General features: G+C 41.1%; 1 protein-coding gene across 1 annotated transcript; it reads right to left on the bottom strand.

Moving 5' to 3' along the window:
* Window positions 1-12,207: 12,207 nt before the first annotated feature.
* On the bottom strand, window positions 12,208-13,143 carry LOC101599266 (olfactory receptor 10). The gene has a single exon (XM_004657460.2). The coding sequence runs from the start codon at window positions 13,141-13,143 to the stop codon at window positions 12,208-12,210; it is 936 nt and encodes a 311-aa protein (XP_004657517.2).
* Between the last annotated feature and the right edge of the window lie 8,924 nt (window positions 13,144-22,067).

Genomic DNA, 22,067 nt, shown 5'->3' on the forward strand with positions numbered 1-22,067 from the left:
CAGAAAAAGACTATGAAGAATTCCTTTGGGGGAGAAAAATAATTAGTTATAAATGCATTTGATGAGTCATGATACCTTGAATACCCTCCCACATACTTCTGCAACTGTTAAATCTATCCGTCACTCCCCAGGAAAGCTCGTTTCGTCCTCTGCAGCCCAGGGGCATTGGTGGAGTTCTCTCAGAGCACTGGAGATTCTCATGGGAGTAGTTTGATAGTCTTCCTCTCTCTCAACTGAGCCTTCAATGATATAAAATACACCAAATACACAAATAAAATAGTCTTTCTTAACATACAAATTTGTTAACATTAGCTTCACTTAGGACACAGAAGATGGTAAATACATTTTGTTGAGTGAAATATTCAGCTCTCTCTTTAAATTTCATGAACATTCATTTCTTCTGAAAAACCTGGCAAGTGACTGCTAACATACTTTGGCAAATAATGGAAATGAGGTAGGCATGAAACTTTGCTCTAAGAGATATTTCTTATGGTTAAAATTGTAAGCAGGATTGGAAGAAAGTATGCTAAAAAGTTATAAAGAAAAGCAGAAGAAATGAAGAGGAAGAGGAACAGGAGAAGGGAGGAGGAGAACTAACAAAGAGAATGGGAAGAGGAGGAGGAAGAGAAGGAAGAAGAGGAGAAAGAAGAAAGACAGGGAGGGAAAGAGAGGAGGCAGCAATCAACAGAACGTGGGCACAAACCCTACAGAAGAAACTTTTAGCCAACTGCCTTGTGTCCTGATTCTGACATAATTACTTTAGTGATCACAGGATTTGAATTTCAGCAAAGACTTCAAAGTGATATTAAGCCAACCTTCACACTTAATGAAGAAACCTAATGATCTATAAATATTTAGTGATTTATTTCTAGTTATGTAGTTGGAATATAAGATAGACAACTGAGAATATTTTGTGACCATGCTTTGTACATAGATTTATGATAGAGAATGACAGTCAGCTAGAGTCTAACATTCATATATTAACAACAGGTACCAAAACCACATCGTGCCTACTTGTTTACTTATTTTCTGCACTTGAACTATCTGGGAAGAAATTCTGTGGGGATAGAAGCACTGCTCATCCAGAGTCCCTCAGAAAACAACTCTTGCGCTTACTTCCTTCAGTTCCACATCAATGGTGAGATGAGACCTATTTGAGACTCTTGTCTGAGGCAGATACTTACCACTTCAGTCCTGGCTTCAACTGTAGAATTCAATATGTGGATGTTCTTATGGAAGAAGCTGTGATAACTTGTGATTCCTTCACTTAGTAGGGGAGGTTGCTGAGACCCATAATGTAAGAGGGCAGAGCATTCGCCCCTCTACTTCTGTTCCCTCACCCTAACTAACTCAGATCAGGAAGGAGTTGGTGTGTCATCAAACCAGCACTGGACCCTGTGGCTAAACACACCAGCCGATTTGCCCCTCTTTAAGAGGGAAAATTGTTTACAAGGTGACTCCCTAGAGACCTCTGGGCTCCAATGTGGCAATTAAAATCAACTGGCTGGCTCTTTAAGATTTTCCTTGAAGTCCTCAGTTCTCTCTATTCTCTATACACTGCCCTAACTAAGCTGGTCTGCTCAGTGTCTTTAGTACACAGCTTCTTACTCAGATAACTATGTAGCCTGGGGTTCCCTACACTTCCCTGACTTTGACCCCACTCTTACCAGTCCTTCATCAATCATATAAAATTCTGTGTTTCACTTGAAGCCCACTTTGCCCACCTCACCTCAAATATTTTCATTTTCTGAACTTTTCATATAATACCCTTTTATTCTCATTTATGTGCATCATTGTTTGCATCCAGCAAACACTTATTTCCTGAATGAAAAGATTCATGTTTTATATTTTTCTCACATATTATTTAATATGTTAATATTAACATTATTTTTATGCTGGTTTTAACTGCAAGCAATAATCATCATGCATTAATTTATCAACTTATTTTTAAAACTATTGAATATTTAAAAGTATCCTATTTACCATGGAAAAGAAAAGGTAAAAATTCAAATTCTCTATTTGAGTATTAATAAAGTGACATAGAAAAAATAGCTATATCATTACTACACTTATGTTATTGAGTTAGCATGCTCGAGCCTCAGTTTCTCCATTAGTACAGTGATATTAATAGGAGAAAACCTCTAACACTGAGTGGGATCTACCTGGTGTAGTAGACATTCATCCAGTAGAATTGACATGTATTTATTCAGTGCCTTTTATTAGCCTAAAACAAATGCAAAAAATACAGTCTGTGACTCCAAAGATATCCATGTCTAACAATCAAAACTACAACCAAGGTGGTAAGTGCAATAGTCTCTTCATTCAAAGAACACAAAACCACTAAGGAAAATAAAATAACAGAAACATTAAAAAAAAACAAGAAAAAATTGAGGAAGACAACAGAAAATGAAAATATCTCCCATGCTAATGGAATTAATATTATAAAGAATTCGTAAATAATTAATATCATATAGATGGTCATTTTGCCAAAACCAATATACAAATTCAATGCAATTCATATAAAAATTCCACCACCATTCCTCACAAAAATAAAAAAAAAGTCTTACAGCTCATATAAAAACACAAAATCTCATATAGCCAAAATGTCCTCAGCAAAAAGAATACTAATGGTGATATCACCATAACCACTTTAAAGATATACTACAAGGCCATAATAGTATAAACAGCAAGATTCTGGCTCTTAGAGAGAGGTTGCTTATACAGAAGTACCCTGCAGCTTGAGAAAGCTCTACCCTAAAAGCATATGCTGCTGCTGCTGGTGGTGATGGTGGTGATAAATCCTAATACCAGAATTGTGTTACCTGAGGTGTTTGTCTGAGAGGCCCATGAGGCTTCCAAAACAATGCAGGCTGTTGCCAAAGTACTTGACTACCTATCACATCTAAAGGACAAGACCCTATTGCTAAAGACAACACTGTCTGTAATTATAGGACACTAGGAGATCAGGGTAAAACTGAGATGGAAGCCACCTCACTGATGGCTGGCTTCATAGTACTGGATGCACTATGTAAGCTTCTGGGGGATAAAAGTCACCAACATTGTAAACCAGCAGTGGATCCTGCAAGCTACAAAATTAACAAGCTCAGTAAGATGTACACATTGGTGCAATAGTGTCACATAAATTATGGGGGTAATCACCTGCTCGTGGATTGGATGTGAGGCCCATTCAGTAAGAAGAAATGCATACCTAGTAATGAGAACTGAGTCAGCAGCCTATGATTTGGAAGGTTATAGGCCCTAGAGGAAAGTGTCTACTATTCTTCGGTTAAAATGAGAGGTTACATTGCTGAAGAGTGGGGCAGAAAGATTGTAAGAGCCACAGAGTAGGTAGAAACACCCTGAGACACAGTCCCCCAGAAACTCCACGGGGACTGACTGAGGCCTTCATGCCTCACAGTGAATAAATACCATAACTTCACTGAGGAAGGCCCCCAGACTAACAGGAGCTGGCATGGGGAGATAAAAGAATATAACCTGTTATATGTAAAATGCTGTCACCTGAAAAGAAAAGAGAGGTTAGGTCTGCCAAAAAGCCTCCTAACTGCTTGTTTATCCCCTTTGGTCCATGCTACTGTCACTCCTGGCTAGAGAATCTGCTTTGTGCAGACGGTGGTGAATACCAGGGCCACCCAAGACCCATCAGAATGACAAGGAAATAAAGCTTAGTGCCTACCATGAGACAAGCCATCTCTATCGTATCTGCCAGGGCCCATCAACATTACCAGGAAGTGGAAAATTAAATATGACTACTATTCTTACTGTCAGCCTGACACACCCCAAAGATAGCAGTAGACACTGAGGAGACTCAAAATGCACCAAAGCAGAAATTTTGAAGCTGCCAAGATCTCAACACTAAAGGAGACTTATGCTCTCCAAGGCTCAGGGAACATTTTTTTGGGGGGGGGGGTAGCATAAAGAATGTAAGAGCCACAGTTTGGGAAGGTATACTGTGAAGCACTGTCCTCCTCCCCACAAAGACTGACTGGTACATTCCTGACCCCACAGTGATTACCAATAACCCCACTGAGGATGGTCCTCGGTGGAGTGGAGCCGTGGGAGAGGGGATATAAGAGGATAACCCAATGGGAATAAGACCAATTCGTAGCTATGTTCATATATTAAAGCTCCAAATAAAAATTATTTTTAAAAATTAGTAACTTTTCCATATGCTAATAGTGAACTTGCTGAGGAATGAATTAGTAAAAATAGTCCATCCACAGTAGTTTCAAAATATGTAGAAATAAATATAACATAAGGTATAAAAGAACTTTCAAGACATGGAAGAAGACATTACATGATAGGAAAACCTGACATGTGATTGGAATGGCTGAATTAATATTGGGGAAATGATTATATCTCTGAAAGCAATCTATAAGTTCAATGCAAGGCCCATCAAAATTCCAATGGCATTCTTCAAAGAACAAGAAAAAGCATACTAAAATTCGTGTGGGTATACAAGAGGCTTGAATAGCTGATGGAATCCCAAGCAGAAGGAATAGTGCTGAAAGTATCACATTCGCTGACCGCACATTGCTCTGCAGAACCCTAGTGACAAACCCACCATGTTACGAGCACAGAAACAGACATAGATCAATGAAACATAGTATAGCACCCAGAAACAAGCCCACAAAGCTACAGTCACCTAATCTTTGACAAAAGGACCAAAACACAGCATCTTCAACCAACTGGAAAAAAGTGGATGTACACATATAGAACAAATTACATTGATAACCCTGCACAGAAAGCTAATTCAAAATGGATCAATGACCTTACTTAATATAAGACCTGAGACAATGAAAATGCTAGAGAAAAATTTTGGAACCACACTTCAATATATAGGAATAGGCAATAACTTTCTGAAAATAACTTTAATACCATAGGAAATAACTTCAAAAAACATTGATATCAAGTGTATCCATAAATTATAATCATTAAAGAAAATTTATTTCTCTCTATCGCTATCCCTCTCAGTGCAATGGAAATAGCCCTTTTCCTTGGCCAGGACAAGCACAATTCTCTTTAATTCATCACTTATATAAAATATAAAGTCCATCCAGGTGTGGTGGCACATGCCTTTAATCCCAGCACTTGGGAGGCAGAGGTAGAAAGATCACAGTGAGTTCGAGGTCACCCTGAGACTACAGAGTGAATTTCAGGTCAACCTGGGCTAAAGTGAGACCCTACCTCGAAAAACCAATATATATATATTCCTATGGACACTTCAGAATCATAAACCCAGAATAGGGCAGGCCGTAACTAAAAGGAAATTCCCTCTAAGTACAAAAGTCTTTCCCATGATCTACTAAAAATACATAGCAACAAGAATAAAAAGAAGAAGAAATGAGCAGTAAGTAAAAGTGGCTGTCATTGGTCTCCTGAGGTAGTTCTCTACTAAGTAGAAAGGATTTGGGAGTTCACTGATTTTAATTGCTATATAGAATATCACATCATTAATCTGTGATTGTTTTATGATCACTTTTGAAGACCAAATGAGTATTGTTTCTAATATTTTGCCTTTTGTGACAGTGTGGCAATGAACATATTTTCACTCAGTTTCAGTCCCTGTGTACAGTTTATATTGAAATATTTTTAAAAATATTTTTGAGAGAGAGAGAATGGGCATGCCAGGGCCATCAGCCTCTGCAAACAAACTCCAGACGTTTGTGCCACCTTGTGCATCGGGCTTACATGGATCCTGGGGAATCAAACCTGAGTCCTTTGGCTTTGCAGGCAAATGCCTAAACCACTAAGCCATCTCCCCAACCAAGAATTACCTTCTTAATGCTAAATAATATTCATACACATACACACACACACACACACACACACACACACACACACACACACATATAAATTTACAGAAAAGGCTTTGTTTGCTCTTTTTTAAATAATGGTGCTGTGATAATGGTTAAATTTTATATGTCAACTTGATCATATTGATAAAAATCATTAGTTCTGAGTTTGTCCTAGAGTACTTTGTCGATTGCAGAAGGAAGATCCACTCTCAATGCCAATTGTCCCAGAGCAACACAGAGAAAAAAAAAAAAAAAACAGAAAAAATGACCTCTAGTCCCTCCACCTCCTTAACCTCTCCCTCCCCTTCCTCCTCCCCCTTCTCCTCCTCCTCCTCCTCTTCCGCTTCCGCTTCTCTCTCTCTCTCTCTCTCTCTCTCTCTCTCTCTTTCTCTGTGTGTGTGTGTGCGTGTGTGTGTGTGTGTGTGTGTGTGTGTGTGTGTGTGTGTGTGTCTCCCTTTCTTTCATTGGAAGTTAGGATACCAGGCTCCATTGTTGTTGGATTGAAAGACTTATTCCAGAGAACCTGTTCTCAGGCCTTAAGCCTCCGATGGGAGTTACAGCATGGCTTTTCTTGGTTCTGAAGTTTTCAGAGTTGGATTTAGACATACTACCAGCATCTGAGGGTCTCCAATTGGCATATGGCCAAAACTGAAACTTCCCAACCTCTGTTATTATATGATCCCCTTCCCTCAGTTTCTTTCCCCCTTCTCTTCCACCCTCTCTCTCTTCATTTCTCTTCCTACTGGCACTCTCTTTTTGGAGAAAGCTAATATAATGAGTGTGAAAATATCTTTTTGAGTTTCACTGGAGGCCTGCTCCATGGGAGGGAATATATCCCTGATACTGAAAACCTACAACAAGGGTAGTCATGAGCCCTAGGTGTGTAACTCTGCTGGTGTCTGGCTAAATGTATATGCTATGCTCACCAAACTGCCCAGTAAACACTTCCCTTAATGTTCATACCCACATATTAATGCTACTCTCACTTTTGGTTAGAAAAGCTTCTCTTTTCAGATAGCAGTGACCTTGGGATGACTCAGAAGACACTATGGTGCTGAAAAGAAGTGACAGAGGAGTGCTCAGCACTGAAATATCTCTATCACACCTTCCAAGGCTCAGCGTCCATTGCAGAAGAACTGGTGGAAGGAATGTAAGAGCCAAAGGAAAGGTAGGACTCCTTACAACATGCCCCTCCAGACACAAAATGGCCTGGACGTCCATGAGCTCACAGTGCCTGACACTACCTACACAAGACCATCATAATAGGACGAAAACATCATGATATCAAAATAAAAGAGAGACTGATTGAGAGGGGGAGGGATATGATGGAGAATGGAGTTTCAAAGGGGTAGGTGGGGGGATGGAGGGAATTACCATGGGATGTTGTTTACAATCATAGAAGTTGTCAATTTAAAAAAAAGAATTTCAGGGAAAAAAAATAAAATTGTATGTATATTTAGAAAAAATATATATCTTCTCAAGATCCTTTCATCAACTATACATGTGGTAATTCAATTTTGATTTATCTCTTTTCAGTAAACATAATGTTTGCCTTAGAGTAATGTTTCCACAAAGAGCACATAAGGGCTTCCAACTTTTCAGCATTCTTACCAACACTTGTTATATTGGGTTTGGTTTGTATTTATTTTCTTCAATTTTTTAAAAATATTTTGTTTATTTAATTTATTTGAGAGAGAGAGAGGCAGATAGAGAGAATGGGTACACCAGGGCCTCAGGCCACTGCAAACTCCAGATGCGTGTGCCACCTTGTACATCTGGCTTTATGTAGGTACTAAGGAATCAAACCTGGGTCCTCAGGCTTTGCAGGCAAAGCACTGAACAATCTCTCCAGCCCCTGTTTGTTTATTTTGACACAGGATTTAATTCTGGACCTGACCTTGAAGTCTGTTGTTATTGTTGTTGTTGTTATTATTATTATTATTAACATATTTCAAATACATACACCATGTGTTGGTACCCTCTTTTCCTTTGTCCCTAGCCCCATTCCTTTGGGGACCGTCCTCAGTGGAGTTGAAGGTACTCCCTATGAGGTTGTGGTTTGTGCATTGTGGGAGTATCAGCCAGTTATTTTGGTGGAGGGGGCGGGGGAATGGCTCTGGGCATGATGTCTCAACCTGTGGCTCTTCCATTCTTTCTGCCCCCTCTCCCGCAAAATTCCCTGAGCCATAGTGGGTGAGTTTTAAGTCTACTTCAGTGATGAGCTCTTAGGAGCCTCTGGATCTCTGCTTTGGTAGGTGTTGGGTATCCTCAGGTCTGTCTCCTTCACCCTGGTGCTGATTATCAGGTTCAGCATGGAAGCAGCGCTCTTGCTCTTCTCCCAAATTCCTGTGTGGATTCAGCTGTGGCTTGGCTAAAGTAAGAGGGGTAGTTTATCTCCTCCCATCTTGCTACCTTCTGAAAAAGAAGAACAGATTCTCCAACAGAGAATGAAATCAGCATAGTTTAAACTAAGCATTATTAATTTAGGGAGAATTTAATGTATATAGCCCCTCTTTTAGCCAAAGACTAGAGAGAGCTTGACACTGGAGAGCATAATCTTCATCTCCCTAGGATTCCGATCAGGTTCCCAATTCCAGCTATGGGTTCCTTTACACTGAGTGAATCTTTTAGCCAATCAGAAAGCTGCTGGTTACCCACCAAGACTGTGTGCCACCATTGCACTGGCCATACATCCTGTCAGGGTGTTTGCTTCTGAGTAGCTTAGACCTTTGGTTGCTCAGACCATTGTTGGCCACTTTCCTCCAGTAGTATCCAAGAATGACTTTGAACTTCTGATCCTCCTTTCTTTACCTCCTTCTTGCTGGAATTACAGGTGTGTTCCACCACGTTAATCTAGTGCTAGGGGTCAAACCAGAAGTTTCAGGCAGATTTGAGCATCTTTCAACAGTCTTACAGATTGTTAATGTAGGTCTTTCAGAGAAGTATATATTGAACTCCTTTGCCCATTTTTTAAATCATCTTATTTATTAAATTTTGTTGTAGAAATTTGAAGTAACACATTATCTGATTTTCAAATATTTTCTCCCATAAGATAATTTGACTTTGTTCTGTCAATCATCATTTGATCCACAGATATTTTTAGTTTTGCTATACTTCCACTTATCTATTTTAATTTTGCGTCTATACCCTTGGTATTATGTCCAAGATTATTATCAAATTCGGTACCACAAGCTCTTCTCTCACATTATTTCTTTTAAGGTTTCTAAGATTTTTTAAATCATTTTGCATTTTATGTTTAAGTATTTGATAAGTTTTAAGCTATTTTTATATGTAATAGAGGATCCCAGTTCATTCTTTTCATGTAAGTGGTTGGATTTCCCCAATACATTTGCTAAAATGACTGTCCTTTATCCAGTTCATAGTTTTCACATCCTTTCCAGTTACCTTTCTTTTTAACCTCAAACTTTACTGAAAATTAAAATTTTGAAAAAGGAAAGTAAGAAGGTTTGTATTCAGGATTGCAGGTATCTAGACATCAGTTTCACCTGGTATCTTCTAGGTAAACTTGAATAAGTTGCTGAAACCTTTTGAATCCTACTTCCATCACAAAAAAGTCAAGAAATAAAATAAAAATATAACAAAACTGTGCAATGTTACTATAGAATTAGTGTGTATTCAAAACAATTTTAAATACTAGTAGAAGGTATTGCCATTGAAAAAAATGAGAAATTCAATCAACATAAAATTCACCAAGACTACAAAAGTTTACTAACAGAAATACTTGCACTTGTTGACTTGAAACAATCATTTAAACACATGCCATAAAATGATAGTGGTGGAAATGTAGTATGGGCATAAAGAGAGACACACAAAAGGTAAGAGTAGAGCTTCACCTCCTCCCTGCTGGCTAGCTGCCACAGCTGGAAAGTGCCGGGCTGGTTGCTGGGGGAGAAAAACCATCAGCAGACTTAAGCAGCAGTGGATCCTGCAGTCTACTGACAAGCCAGGCAAGCTGTTGGTGCCACAGTGGCAAGTCAGTTTTGGGAGTGTGGTCGTTTAAAACAGTTGCCCCCATAAACTCATGTATTTTGGGTGCTCAGTGCCTCCAGCTGGTGGCAAGTTGGGAGGTGGAGCCTTGCTGGAGGAGGTGTTGTTGGGGGGCAGGCCATAGGATGTTATAGCCAGCTCCCCACTGCCAGAATCTGGCTCACTCTCTTGCAGAATTTCCACCTGCTGTGGCAGAGGTAATGTACATCCTCTGTTCATGCCATGCTTTCCCCTGCCATCATGAAGCTTCCCCCGGAGACTGTAAGCCAAAATAAAAACATTCCTCCCATCAGCTGCTTTTGGTTGGTACTTTATCACAGCAATGAGAAAGTGACTACAACACGATATAACCAACTGCTTTCTGATTGGATTCAAGACCCCTTCCATGGGAAGGAATTCATATTGGCACTGAAAACCTAATCAAAATCCTATGGCTTTGAAGGTCACAGGCCCTAAAGGGATGCTTTCATAGCTATTTGCCTAAATGGATACACTATGCATCAAATTTTCCTCTACGTTGTTATGTTTCTATCCATAGATTACTGGTGTTAACTTCGGGATACAGAACCTTGTTTTAGCAGACGGTGGGGAGACCCAATACTCACAAAAATGATAAGTAGCAGTGACAATTCAGTGTGTGCTCAGCATTGGATGAAACATCTTTATCACACCCGCCAGGACTCAGGGACCATTGTGGAGGAGGTGGTGGAAAGACGATTGGTGTACTTCACACCACTGGCCAGAGAAGCTTCTCTTTGGAGATGGCAATAGATAATGCAGAGACTCAAAATTGATCAAAGTGTTGAAATAACAGATTATGGAGAGCTCAACACTAAATGAAAGACATCTTTATAATGCTTCCTTGGGTTCAAAGAACAATGCAGAAGAGGGGCAGAAAGAATGTGACAGCCAGAGGATGGGGAGGAGCAGTGTGAGACACTATCCTCTAGACAAGAAGTGACTGGTGCATCCACGGCCGTGCAGTAGAAGTTGCTACCACCGCAAGACATATACAGGGAGGAGGGAACAAAAACTGAAGAACAAGATGGGAAAACGTGATAGGGACCACTAGAAAAAAGGAGAAGGTGCCGTGGAATAGTGATGGGGAAGGGAGAGGAAAGGGTAATGGTAGGAGATTATGATCACACCACAATATGTTCACCTATAAAAAGAGATTATCGGAGAGAGGTAAGTTGGTGTTTAAAGGTGCTTTCTTGCAAAACCTGATGGCCCAGGTTCGATTCTCCAGTAGCCACGTGAAGCCAGATGCACAAAGGGAAAGAGGCACTGGTACACCCATTCTCTCTCACACACACACAAATAAATAAAAGATTTGTTTAAATTCTCAAAAGAATAGAGCTTCAAAATAAACTTGAATATGCATGTTTAAATCGTAAATATTTATTGGAAGCTGGGTGTCTTGGCACATGCCTTTAATCCCAGCACTTGGGAGGCAGAGGTAGGAGGACCACCAAGAGTTTAAGGCCAGCCTGAGCTAGGACCCTACTTCGGAAAACAAAAAGTAAATAAATATTTATTTATTGGCTTGTTCATATGCTTCTTTTAATTTCCTTTGTTGAATCTCTAGACATGAATTGCTTTCAATATAATTTTTCCATGTGCTAATTTAAAACCTATATGTTCCCTTTAACTCTTTCTCCCTTTAGCCCATCATTTGTATAGCATTTATGATCCATTCTCTTCTATCTTACAGGGGAAAGATCTTCTCCCAAACACTAAGAAGCATGAAATCAACACTTGGTTCAGCTGAGGATATACTGCTGCCTCCTGTGTGCTGACCACATGACTTTGCCTGTCTTCAAGTCATTAAATACCACTAATGTCTGAAACCCACATGCCCCGTGAAGCAGCTCTGTTCATGATCTATTCGTTGGCTCCAAACACAAAGTGGCACACACTGTGAGAGACCTTTGAGACGGGACCTGACATAGAACAGAAATCAGGGTCACAGAGAATTAGGAAAGGAAGGAAAGCCCATATCCTTGGGTCACAAGTCCAAGTGTATAACACTACATAGGGATCTGCGTATGGAACAAGTGCTGCCATTCGGAATTATTCATCCTCTCACTCTCACACTTCCCAAGAACACAGCTCCACTCTCCACCAGTGCTCACTGAGCGCTCTTCTCAATCCTATCACTTTGGAGCTTACTACCTGAGTCAGCCTTTACTCCCATGACCACGGGCAGTAACCTAGAAAGCATCTCAAGAGATTCCCAATTTCCAAACAAGAAAGACACTAAAGCCTTGATGGCCTTTGAAGACTGTTTTTCAGAGATCAACTACTCTACAGAAAACATAATTGGCTCAGTAATCCTAGAACCATCACAGCAAGAAATATTTCATTAATTCCCAGTCTCTTCCTACCCTGAGTCTGTACCTCTACCTAGTATCTTCCACATAGCAACTTTTACATCCTTGTTCCTAAGAGTATAAATCAGAGGGTTGAGCATAGGGGTAACTATAGTATAAAAAAGGGCAACAAACTTTCCCTCGTTTTCAGAATAACTTCCCATGGGTTGTAAGTATGTGTAGATGGCTGACCCATAAAACATAGAAACCACCACAAGGTGGGACCCACAAGTCCCAAAAGCCTTTCTGCGCCCAGCCATCGACTTGACTTTCAGCACGGCCCTGGCAATATGCGCATAGGAGCCGAGGATGAGTGCTGCAGGAAAGACCAAAACTATGGCTCTGGCCACAAACATCTTGGCCTCTGTTCCTCCCGTGTCCTCACAAGCCAACTTCAGGAAAACAGGCATCTCACAGAAAAAGTGATTCAGTCGATGACCACAGAGAGGCATGGCCATCATGAGGCCTGTCTGAATTGTAGAGTTGACGAGGCCTCCAACCCAGGAGGCGATCGCCAATGTCTGGCAGAGCAGAGGGTGCATGACGGTTGTGTAGTGCAGTGGACGACACACAGCAGCATAGCGATCAACGGCCATCACCACCAGGAGGACACTCTCGGTGGAGCCCAGTGCAAGGACAATAAACAGCTGGACCACACATCCTCCGTAGGTGATGGTCTGGTCATGGCCCTGAAGGTTGATCAGGAGCTGAGGCACAGTGCTGGTGGTGTAGCAGAGATCCAGGAAGGAGAGGTGGGAGAGGAAGAAGAACATGGGAGTGCGTAAACGCAGGTCTAGGCGTGACAGAGCAATGATGGTGGTGTTGCCAAAGAGAGTCAGGGAGTAGAAAATCAAAATGTAGATAAAAAAGATGAGTTCCAGTTGAGGCCAATCTGAGAAGCCCACCAAAATGAAGCCATCTCCCACACTGGTGTTGAAACTTCCCATGGCCTTTGACCTGCACCAGTAGCAGAAAACAATCCAGTGTTTCTTATAAAGAATACGGGTTCAACATTATTCCCAGTATTCCTTAAGTGCTCCTAAATCATGAATTTTATTATCAATTTTTATATTCGGCTCAGTTTTGTCCATCTTTCTCTTCTAGACGTCTCTGGGTTAGGAATAATGTCACCTCTATCTGAACCACACCTCTGCTGACTGCTAGTTACAAGGCTTTAATCGGAGACCTCAACTGTGTGGACCTGATCTTTATTTTTCAAAAGTAGAAAACTGTTTTTGGGAATCTAAGGTCTACACATGTAAAATATGTTATTCTCTTTTGTTACTCTAATTTTATGGCCTATTCACTAACTCATTTTGGGTTTGAATTGGGGCTTAATCAAGGGGAGTTCACAACTTTGACCCCCTCAGTCCCCACCTGCTTCCTTCTTCTCTACAAATACTGTCAGTGCCCCATCCTAAAAACTGCTCGTCCAAGCTGCCGTCTTTCACAGAGGACTAAGGAGAGTGTGCATCCATGTCTTTTGGCAAGACACTTGCTCCTTATTATGAGAGAGAAGAATCGTTTCTCCCGCCCCACCTTCTACAATTGAAAAGTCCCATCATTCAGCTGCACGTAAAGAGCTGTTCTCTCCTTTCTTCTGAGTACTCTTTTCCTCTTTCTGTCTAGCTCTTCTTGTCTGCTCACAGGAAGTTCATTTTACATGCCATTGGTCCTTTCTGAACCTTTCTGGTCCTTTCTGTTGGGTTGAATATTAAAATAAGTATTAATCCCTACAAATAAATAAGTTTGTCATCTTCCTTTCCAGCATTCAAGAGGTGGCAAATGACACCACACATGACACATAGTAGATAGTAAATAAGGTTTCTTGAGTGAAACATTTGGCTCACCTTCCAAATCTCACTTCATCTAACAAACATGCAGATGAACTTAACCCAGCTGATAAACTCTGGAGGTGTGATAGACATGAACTATTGCTCTCCTTGAAAGACTGACATTTTGTGGTAAAAGTCCAAATAAGATTTTTTTAAAGCATGTGAAAAAGAAGATATAAAACAGAAATGTGAGCCAAAGAAGCTTAGCATATAATCAATATGAAATATTTTTGTCGAATTGGGTAATTCCTCTCTTATCAAGTTTACTGAACTGGAGGCTCATTATCAGTGCATTGGTGCTGAGGTAAAGCCTTCAAGTCCACATGGAAACCATCAAGATCATCTCCACCATGAACCAGCTGTGCTGTCTCTCCCAAAATTTGACCTCTGTGAGTCTCAGTTTTGTTACCTGTAGAACAAAATAATAATAATTTGTCCCAAGTGATTTTGATTAGGAGCCTATGATATAAGACATTGTGCATATTTCAAAAATTGGTTATTCTCACTTTTAACATTTGTCTTCTTTCATAACTAATAAGTCCATGCAAATGAGTCTTCATAATTTACTCAACATCATTTCCCCACTTCCCACTTCAGTGACTAAAAATAACAGGCTATCCAATAATTCTGTTGAATGAATTAATAAAGGTACTCCTGGGCTGGAGAGATGGCTTAGTGGTTAACTGCTTGCCTGTGAAGCCTAAGGACCCTGGTTTGAAGCTTGATTCCCCAGGACCCATGTAAGCCAGATACACAAGGGGGCGCATGTGTCTGGAGTTTGTTTGCAGTGGCTGGAGGCCCTGGCACACCCATTTCCTATCTAGCCGCCTCTTTCTCTGCCTTTCATTCTCAAATAAATAAATAAAAATAACCAAAAATTTAAAAAAATAAAATAATAAATAAATGTATTCCTTATGCTGTCATGACACCTTGTGTACATGAATATCCCATATTTATTTGTTTTTTTTGTTTTTTTTTAATATTTTTATTTATTTTATTTGAGAGCGACAGACACAGAGAGAAAGACAGATAGAGGGAGAGAGAGAGAATGGGCGCGCCAGGGCTTCCAGCCTCTGCAAACGAACTCCAGACGCGTGCGCCCCCCTGTGCATCTGGCTAACGTGGGACCTGGGGAACCGAGCCTCGAACCGGGGTCCTTAGGCTTCACAGGCAAGCGCTTAACCGTTAAGCCATCTCTCCAGCCCTTTATTTGTTTTTTGTGAAACATGAAAGAATCAACAATTCACTGTCATCATCTCCTGGCACATGGTTTTTAACCATTCCTACTGTTTTTCTTAACAACTTTTATAAGAATTTTATAAATTATTAATATATTTTTCTTTTCTTTTCTTTGGTTTTTTGAGGTAGGGTCTCACTCTCTCACTCTGGCCCAAGCTGACCTGGAATTCCGTATGTAGGCTCAGGGTGGCCACGAACTCATGGTAATCCTCCTACTTCTGCTCCCGAGTGCTGGGATTAAAGGTGTGTGCCACCACACCCGGCTATATTTTTCAATTGAGCAAAATTTCAGAAGCTATAAACAATATAATAGTAATTCAAGAAGAGTTCAATATGATAAAACTGGTAGCCTTAAATACATAATGACCATCTTAAGTAAATAAAATGTTTAGATAATTTTGAACTAGAGAAATTGAACTTATCTTACAAATCTTGCTGCCAGTCAGCTGACTGGAGTCCCTAGGCTCTACCCGAGTAGACATCTTGAGTAGGCAGCAGTAGAACTTTGTAGCTCCAGAACCTTGGGTGCCTTAAAACCTAGTCTAGAGCGACAGAACACAGTGCCTACGGATCCAGACCCTGAAAGCCAGGACTTGTATTCCAGGCTTTAGAAACCAGACTGATGGCTCTGGATGCACCAGTTGTAGCTTGTTTCTCTAGGCTTTCATGGCTCTTGTAATCCTCAGCTTCCAGCCGTCGAGGTCGGCTACAGTAGTCGGCCACCAGGGTTACAGCCTCAGGTGCTGGAAACTTCAGGTCCCGCAGTGGCTAGTGCCACAGCTCTTGGTTCTAGATCTTAAGACTTGGCAGAAACGAGGAACTCTCCCAGTAACTGGGGCTCGTGGTTCCTCATCCTTCTATCTTTGTTCAGCTTTGGCTCTGTCTACCCTCCCCCATCTTCTCTGTACTTCTGCTGTAGCTTGTTGTCTCTGCTGCCTCTGTTTCCCTTCGCTTCTGCCTCAGCTCATCTGTGGGGCTTTCCCATCCCTCTAGCCACCCCCCGTAGCTGCTAGCACAACAGGCTGCAGTTGCTGCTTTTGCTGCTTCTGTCACTCTGCTGCCACGTCCTCCATCTACTCTGGGTTAGCAGCTCAGCCCCCTCTGCTAGTTATACGGATCTAGAGTAAGAGGGAAAAGACAATTTAGAGAAAGCTTTAACTGGGCTCAATGTTGCAACACCGGGGATCAGAATAGGTCAGAGACTTCCAGCCTGCCTAAAATAATAATAATAATAACAACAATAATCAGGCTAAATAGCCTGCTAACATAGCCAGAAGGGAATCGTAGCCAAGATGTTTGCACCAATCATGGCATATGCCTTCATGCAAATGAAAGGACTGTGCTTATACTAACCACTGGCCTCCTTTTGAAGAGATAGATTGGCAGTTAAGGTGCTTGCCTGTGAAGCCTAAGGACCTGCTACGTCCACGGCGACCTCGCCTGTGTAGCAAGCAGAAATGCTTCTGCACTGGAAGAGAGCTGAGGACAGAGGGCCAGCACTCCTCGGAGGGATGCCCCCAGTGACCCCTTGGCAGTCAGTTACTGTAAAGGTTCCTGCTGCCCATGAAGTCACGACGACCTAATTGCTGGCGCCAATGCTGTTTCTTTCCTGCTTTCTTCTAGCTGTTTGTCTAAGAACAGCTAATTCAACACTTATTAGTAATTATGCACGCAATCAGAGTACAAGAAACCATCTAAGCATTGAATGTGCCCCTCCTATGATTAGGGCAATGGAGAGAATGTATAACTCTACTAGGAATAAAAAATTAACTCTAGAACAGTTTTTAGATGATGTAGAGTAGAAACAGCTTATGATGTTTTAGAACAATACTGATCCTGAGAAAGTGAAAGTAGAAATGTTAATCGGTAGTGTTCATAAGAAGCATGACAGTTCTACAGATAGGGAGTTGTAAAACTTAGGCATTCCCACCAGGAAACTTCCTGGGGGGTATGTTCAGTACTTGATCAAGGGCTGATAGTAGACTCCCAGAGCTGGGAACTACCTAGATCCACTCCCCTATGAGGGAGGATATGATAAATTCAGTAATAGATGAATAAATTATGAAGGAATAAGGAGGCTATGGCATTCTCTTCCACTTATGGGAACGCTTAACAAGGAAGCGTAAGCCTTGGTGTTTATACAGTCCTTGGGGCATAAGAAATAAGTAACCTGTTATTCACCTTACACCTTTTACCCTAGTTTCTGTTCGTATAATGTTGTGGTCAATGATGCGAGACATGCAACTCAGAAAATGGGTACATTTCCTGCCTGATCAACACTACATGTATGCTTACAATAGAACAATACTTAAGATTGTTTAGATTAATGATTTCTGAGATCACTTGTTGGCTTGCTAAGTTTCTCTGTTCAATCTGTATAAAACCTTCATGAAACCTTCAGTAAATTGCAGCAGCATATTCTACCTAGAGTGTGTCTGTCTGTCATTTCCTCGCCGAATCCCGAGTTCTCCCTGAGCCTTCGCCCTTGTTCTCCCTCGGTCCTGATCTCCCCGAGAGTCAGTCCGCGGCAAGGACCCAGGTTTGATTCCCCAGCCCACGTAAGCAAGATGCACATGATGGCACATGTGCCTGGAGCTCATTGGCAATGCCTAGAGTCCCTGGCATGCCCATTTTCACTTTATCTGCCTCTCTCTCTCTCTAAAATAAATAAACAAAAATGAAATATTTTTTAAAAAAACAACAGGAATTTAAACCATGATAAAAAAGACACATAGACCAGCTAAACAGAAAAGAGAACCTAGAAATTCATTGTGTGGTGTGGTATTGTGTGTGTGTGTGTGTGTGTGTGTGTGTGTGTGTGTGTGTTTGGTATGTGTGTTTGTGGCATATGCACATGTGTGTACAGATGAAAGTGACCCACGTGAACACATGTGTAGGCCAGGGGAACATATCAGATATCCTCCCCTATTATTCTTTCATCTTGTCTCCCTGACAGAATCTCTCACTGAACTTGGAGCTCCTCATTTTTTATTAGACTGGCTGACCAGGGAGCCCATGATCCTCCTGACTCTACTCTTCTCAGCACTAGAGTCATAGGCATGTGCAGATATCCTCAGCTTTCTACATGGTACTAGGGATTGAACTTGTGTCCTCATGCATAGATAGCAAGTACCCTTACCTGACAAGTCATTTCCCAAGCCCCCATAAATATGTGTGTGTGTGTGTGTGTGTGTGTACCCAACTACATATATTTAAATATCTATTCTATTACATATAATTAATATATAATTTCATATAATTTATAGATATATATAGTCAACTAATTTTTCATAAGGATGCCAAGAAGATACAATGAGTAAATTATTGTCTCTCACAAGAATGGTGCTGGAAGGAATGGATTTCCACAAGCAAAGAAACAATTTCACCAATTCTTATTCCATACACAAAACATCAACTCAACACTGATAAAAGCAGATTCTGCTGTTTGAAGCATCACAGGAGCAACTGAGAGGCGCTGTGTAAGAAAAACAAACCAGAATCAGAACTAAAAACTGGAACACCTCACTGATGTGCTGATGTGTGCTACTTAAAAGAAAACAAGGGCAAACATACAAAATTAGAGAATAAAACAGGTTGCCAGAAATGCAGTACAGGAAGCAGTGGGAGGAGTTATGTCACAGGATGCAAAGGTAGAAGATATGAAGGATAAAAAAAATGCTAGCAGTCTAGCAGCATGAAAAACCACAGGGATAAAACTGAACTATCTGGGGAGTGTGTACAATTTAGCTGTTCTTACCACAAAGAAAAGAAAGAAATGAGAAGCTGTGTTAGATGGTGTCCATGTTAACTTGCTTCATCTTCCTCTGCCAAACTGCTTGTGCTCCTGTGTCCTCACCTTGAGGAACAAACTAAACCATACAGTTTAGTTCAGCAGAAAACTGCTTGTCAGTATCCGTAGACAACAGTGCAAAATCCAACTTCAAATGTCACCCAACCTACCACCAGAAAACTGCTCCTCAGTGCCTGTATCCAACACTATGAGATCACACCTCATGTGTCCCCTCATAGAAGACAACAGTTCTCCATCAGAAGGGAATTAATTGGGCCCTCGGGGAATTTTGATAATGCTGCAGACATTTTGGGTTAAGACAATTGGCATCTACTTTGTGATGACCAAGAGTGATGCCACACACACTGAAATGCATCGGATACTACACCACCATCTGTCGGTCTGTCTGTCTGTCTGTCTCCAACCCTCTCATATACACACAAGAATTATCTGGCCCAGAATGCCAACAGTGCTGAGGTTGAGAAACACTCTTGTACAAGATGTGCCTTAACTCCTCATGTCTGAGCTAAGCTCTCTCTCTCTATGTCATTGTATGGAGCACCATATCTTCACTCTCATACTTCGCCACGTTCAACTTAGTTTTTTTATTTAATAATTGCTTCTCTGCACCGCCATTCTAAAACTTCCATCGTATTTGAAGTTATAACATAGGATGATGTAGAAGGACTACACATGAAAGGACCTCATTATTCCCTGAGCCCATAGGCACTCAGTGTTCAAGTTTTTATGAGCTGCATAGGAAAGTGTATCTTGCAGAAGTCTCAGTCTTATTTAGGGAGTGGGATGTAGTAATAACACTGCTTAGGATTGTGGGGAAGAATATGATGGACAACACGAGAGGTATAATACCATCTAGGATAAAGTATGTTCCCATCACCACTCCCTTATATTGGCTCTCCTCTGCCTTGATTCTTGCCTGCCCCTTTATGAGACCTTCTTTGGGGGATTAAGTCTGCTTTCTATTCCCCAATGCCCTGCTGAGAATGGCTGATCTACAGAACGACAACATCCAAGTCCACCTGAAATGTCACATTAAACCCTCATGAAGTTACTGCCAGTGACACTCAGTGTTCAGCTCAGCTGACCTTGCTCTGCCTGCTTTTGACACATTTCTACCACTCAGAAACCAGTTGCTGCCAGCATGAAACTTAGGAAATCCCTCACAGAATCATAGAACATTTCTTCACACCTCCTTCGGCTCCTGGAGGGGGTCAACCCATACCCACATCGATTGACCATGCAAAGAAAAGTTCTTATCAGCACCAAAGTTCCTGGGGATCCTCTCATCTTTCAAGAACAGTTGCACATGACTTCTTATGTGTACTTAACATTGGGCTTCTGGTAGATCACACAATAACTCTAGGCCTGCAACGTGCAACCCATATGTGCATGTGAATGTGTATGACCATACGTAGGTCCTGCTACAGCCAAAACAGGTCAAGATATGGCAGCATTAGCCTTCATGGAAATTGTCCCAGTGCATGTAGCAGAGAAGGGTGGGAAAGGTCTCATGAGAGGAGCACACAGACCAACCATGAACCTCCTTCCAACTACCAGGCCTCCAAACACTAAAGGTGACAGTCATTCTGTGAGATCTCTGCTGGATTTCCCAAAGCTCATTTCAGTAAAAGAATAAAATAGGGCTGGAGAGATAGCTTAATGGTTAAGGCACTTGCCTGCAAAGCCTAAGGACCCATGTTCAATCTCTCTCCAGATCCTATGTAAGTCAGATGCACAAAGGTGAGGCAAGGGCAAGGTCACACCCACTCACTAGGTAACGTCTCTGGAGTTTGATTTCAGTGGCTGAGAACCTGGCATGCCAATTCTCTCTCTCTCTCTCTCTTTCTCTTTTAAAAAAAATGATGTTAGACTCACATAACTATTCCTTATGGCTCCTAATTTTATACTAGCCATCTCTAAATGGTTACAAACAACACCTTTGTGTTTTCATATTTAAAACACCTTTTATTTATTTGAGAGATGGAAACAGAGATAAAGAAGCAGACAGAAAGAGAGAGAGTACAGGCATGCTAGGACTTCTTGGCAGTGCAAACAAACTCCAGACACATGTGCCACCTTGCACATCTATCTATGCATTCTAATCTCTAATCTAAAATAATCAATGAAAACACCTGATTTCATGTGGGATGTTGTCAGGTAACCTATTCATATTATAGCCCTTTGATTAGTGCAGAGCAGTGGCCATTATACTTTATTGAAATATTACAACATAAATAAAACTATGTTTTATTTTTTAATTTTATTTATTTGTTTGAGAGAGTGAGAGAGGGAAAGAGGCAGAGAGAGAGAAAGAGAGAGAGAGAGAGAGAGAGGGAGGGCCTCCAGACACTGTAAACGAACTCCAGATGCATGTGCCGCCTTGTGCATCTGGCTTATGTGGATCCGGGAGGGAATTGAACCTGGGTCCTTTGGCTTTGCAGGCAAAGGCCTAAACTGCTAAGCCATCTCTCTAGTCCCTAAAACTATTTTTTTAAACATGGGCTAGAGACATGGCTTGGTAGTTAAAGGCCCTTGCTTGCAAAGGCTGGTAGCCCAGGTTCAATTCCATAGTGCCCACATAAAGCCAGAGGCAAGATAGCTTTATGTATGTTTCAAATTCTGTCACATAAAAAAAATTGGTGAACTTTCCTTGGCCTATTCCAAATACAAAACTATGACCAATTGGTGAAATTTAACAGAGGATAAGATATGGCTAGATTAAAGAAGGTTTTAAGAGAGAGTCAGGCTTTGCAAGTAAGTGCCTTTAACTGCTGAGCCATCTCCCCAGCCCAGTGATAAATGATTTTTTTTTTCAATGCTTGGAATCAAACCGAGGGCTACTCACATACTGGGAAGGATCCTTATCACTGAGATGCCACTAGCAGTAGTGAACATCTTGAGTTCATAAATCAGGTAATGCAATCTTCATAACAATCTAATAAGTTGATACTGCCTGGCTGTAGTGAAACCATCCCGAGCCAGATCA

The sequence above is a fragment of the Jaculus jaculus genome, chromosome 6 (assembly GCF_020740685.1).
Source record: "Jaculus jaculus isolate mJacJac1 chromosome 6, mJacJac1.mat.Y.cur, whole genome shotgun sequence".
Taxonomy (NCBI): domain Eukaryota; kingdom Metazoa; phylum Chordata; class Mammalia; order Rodentia; family Dipodidae; genus Jaculus; species Jaculus jaculus.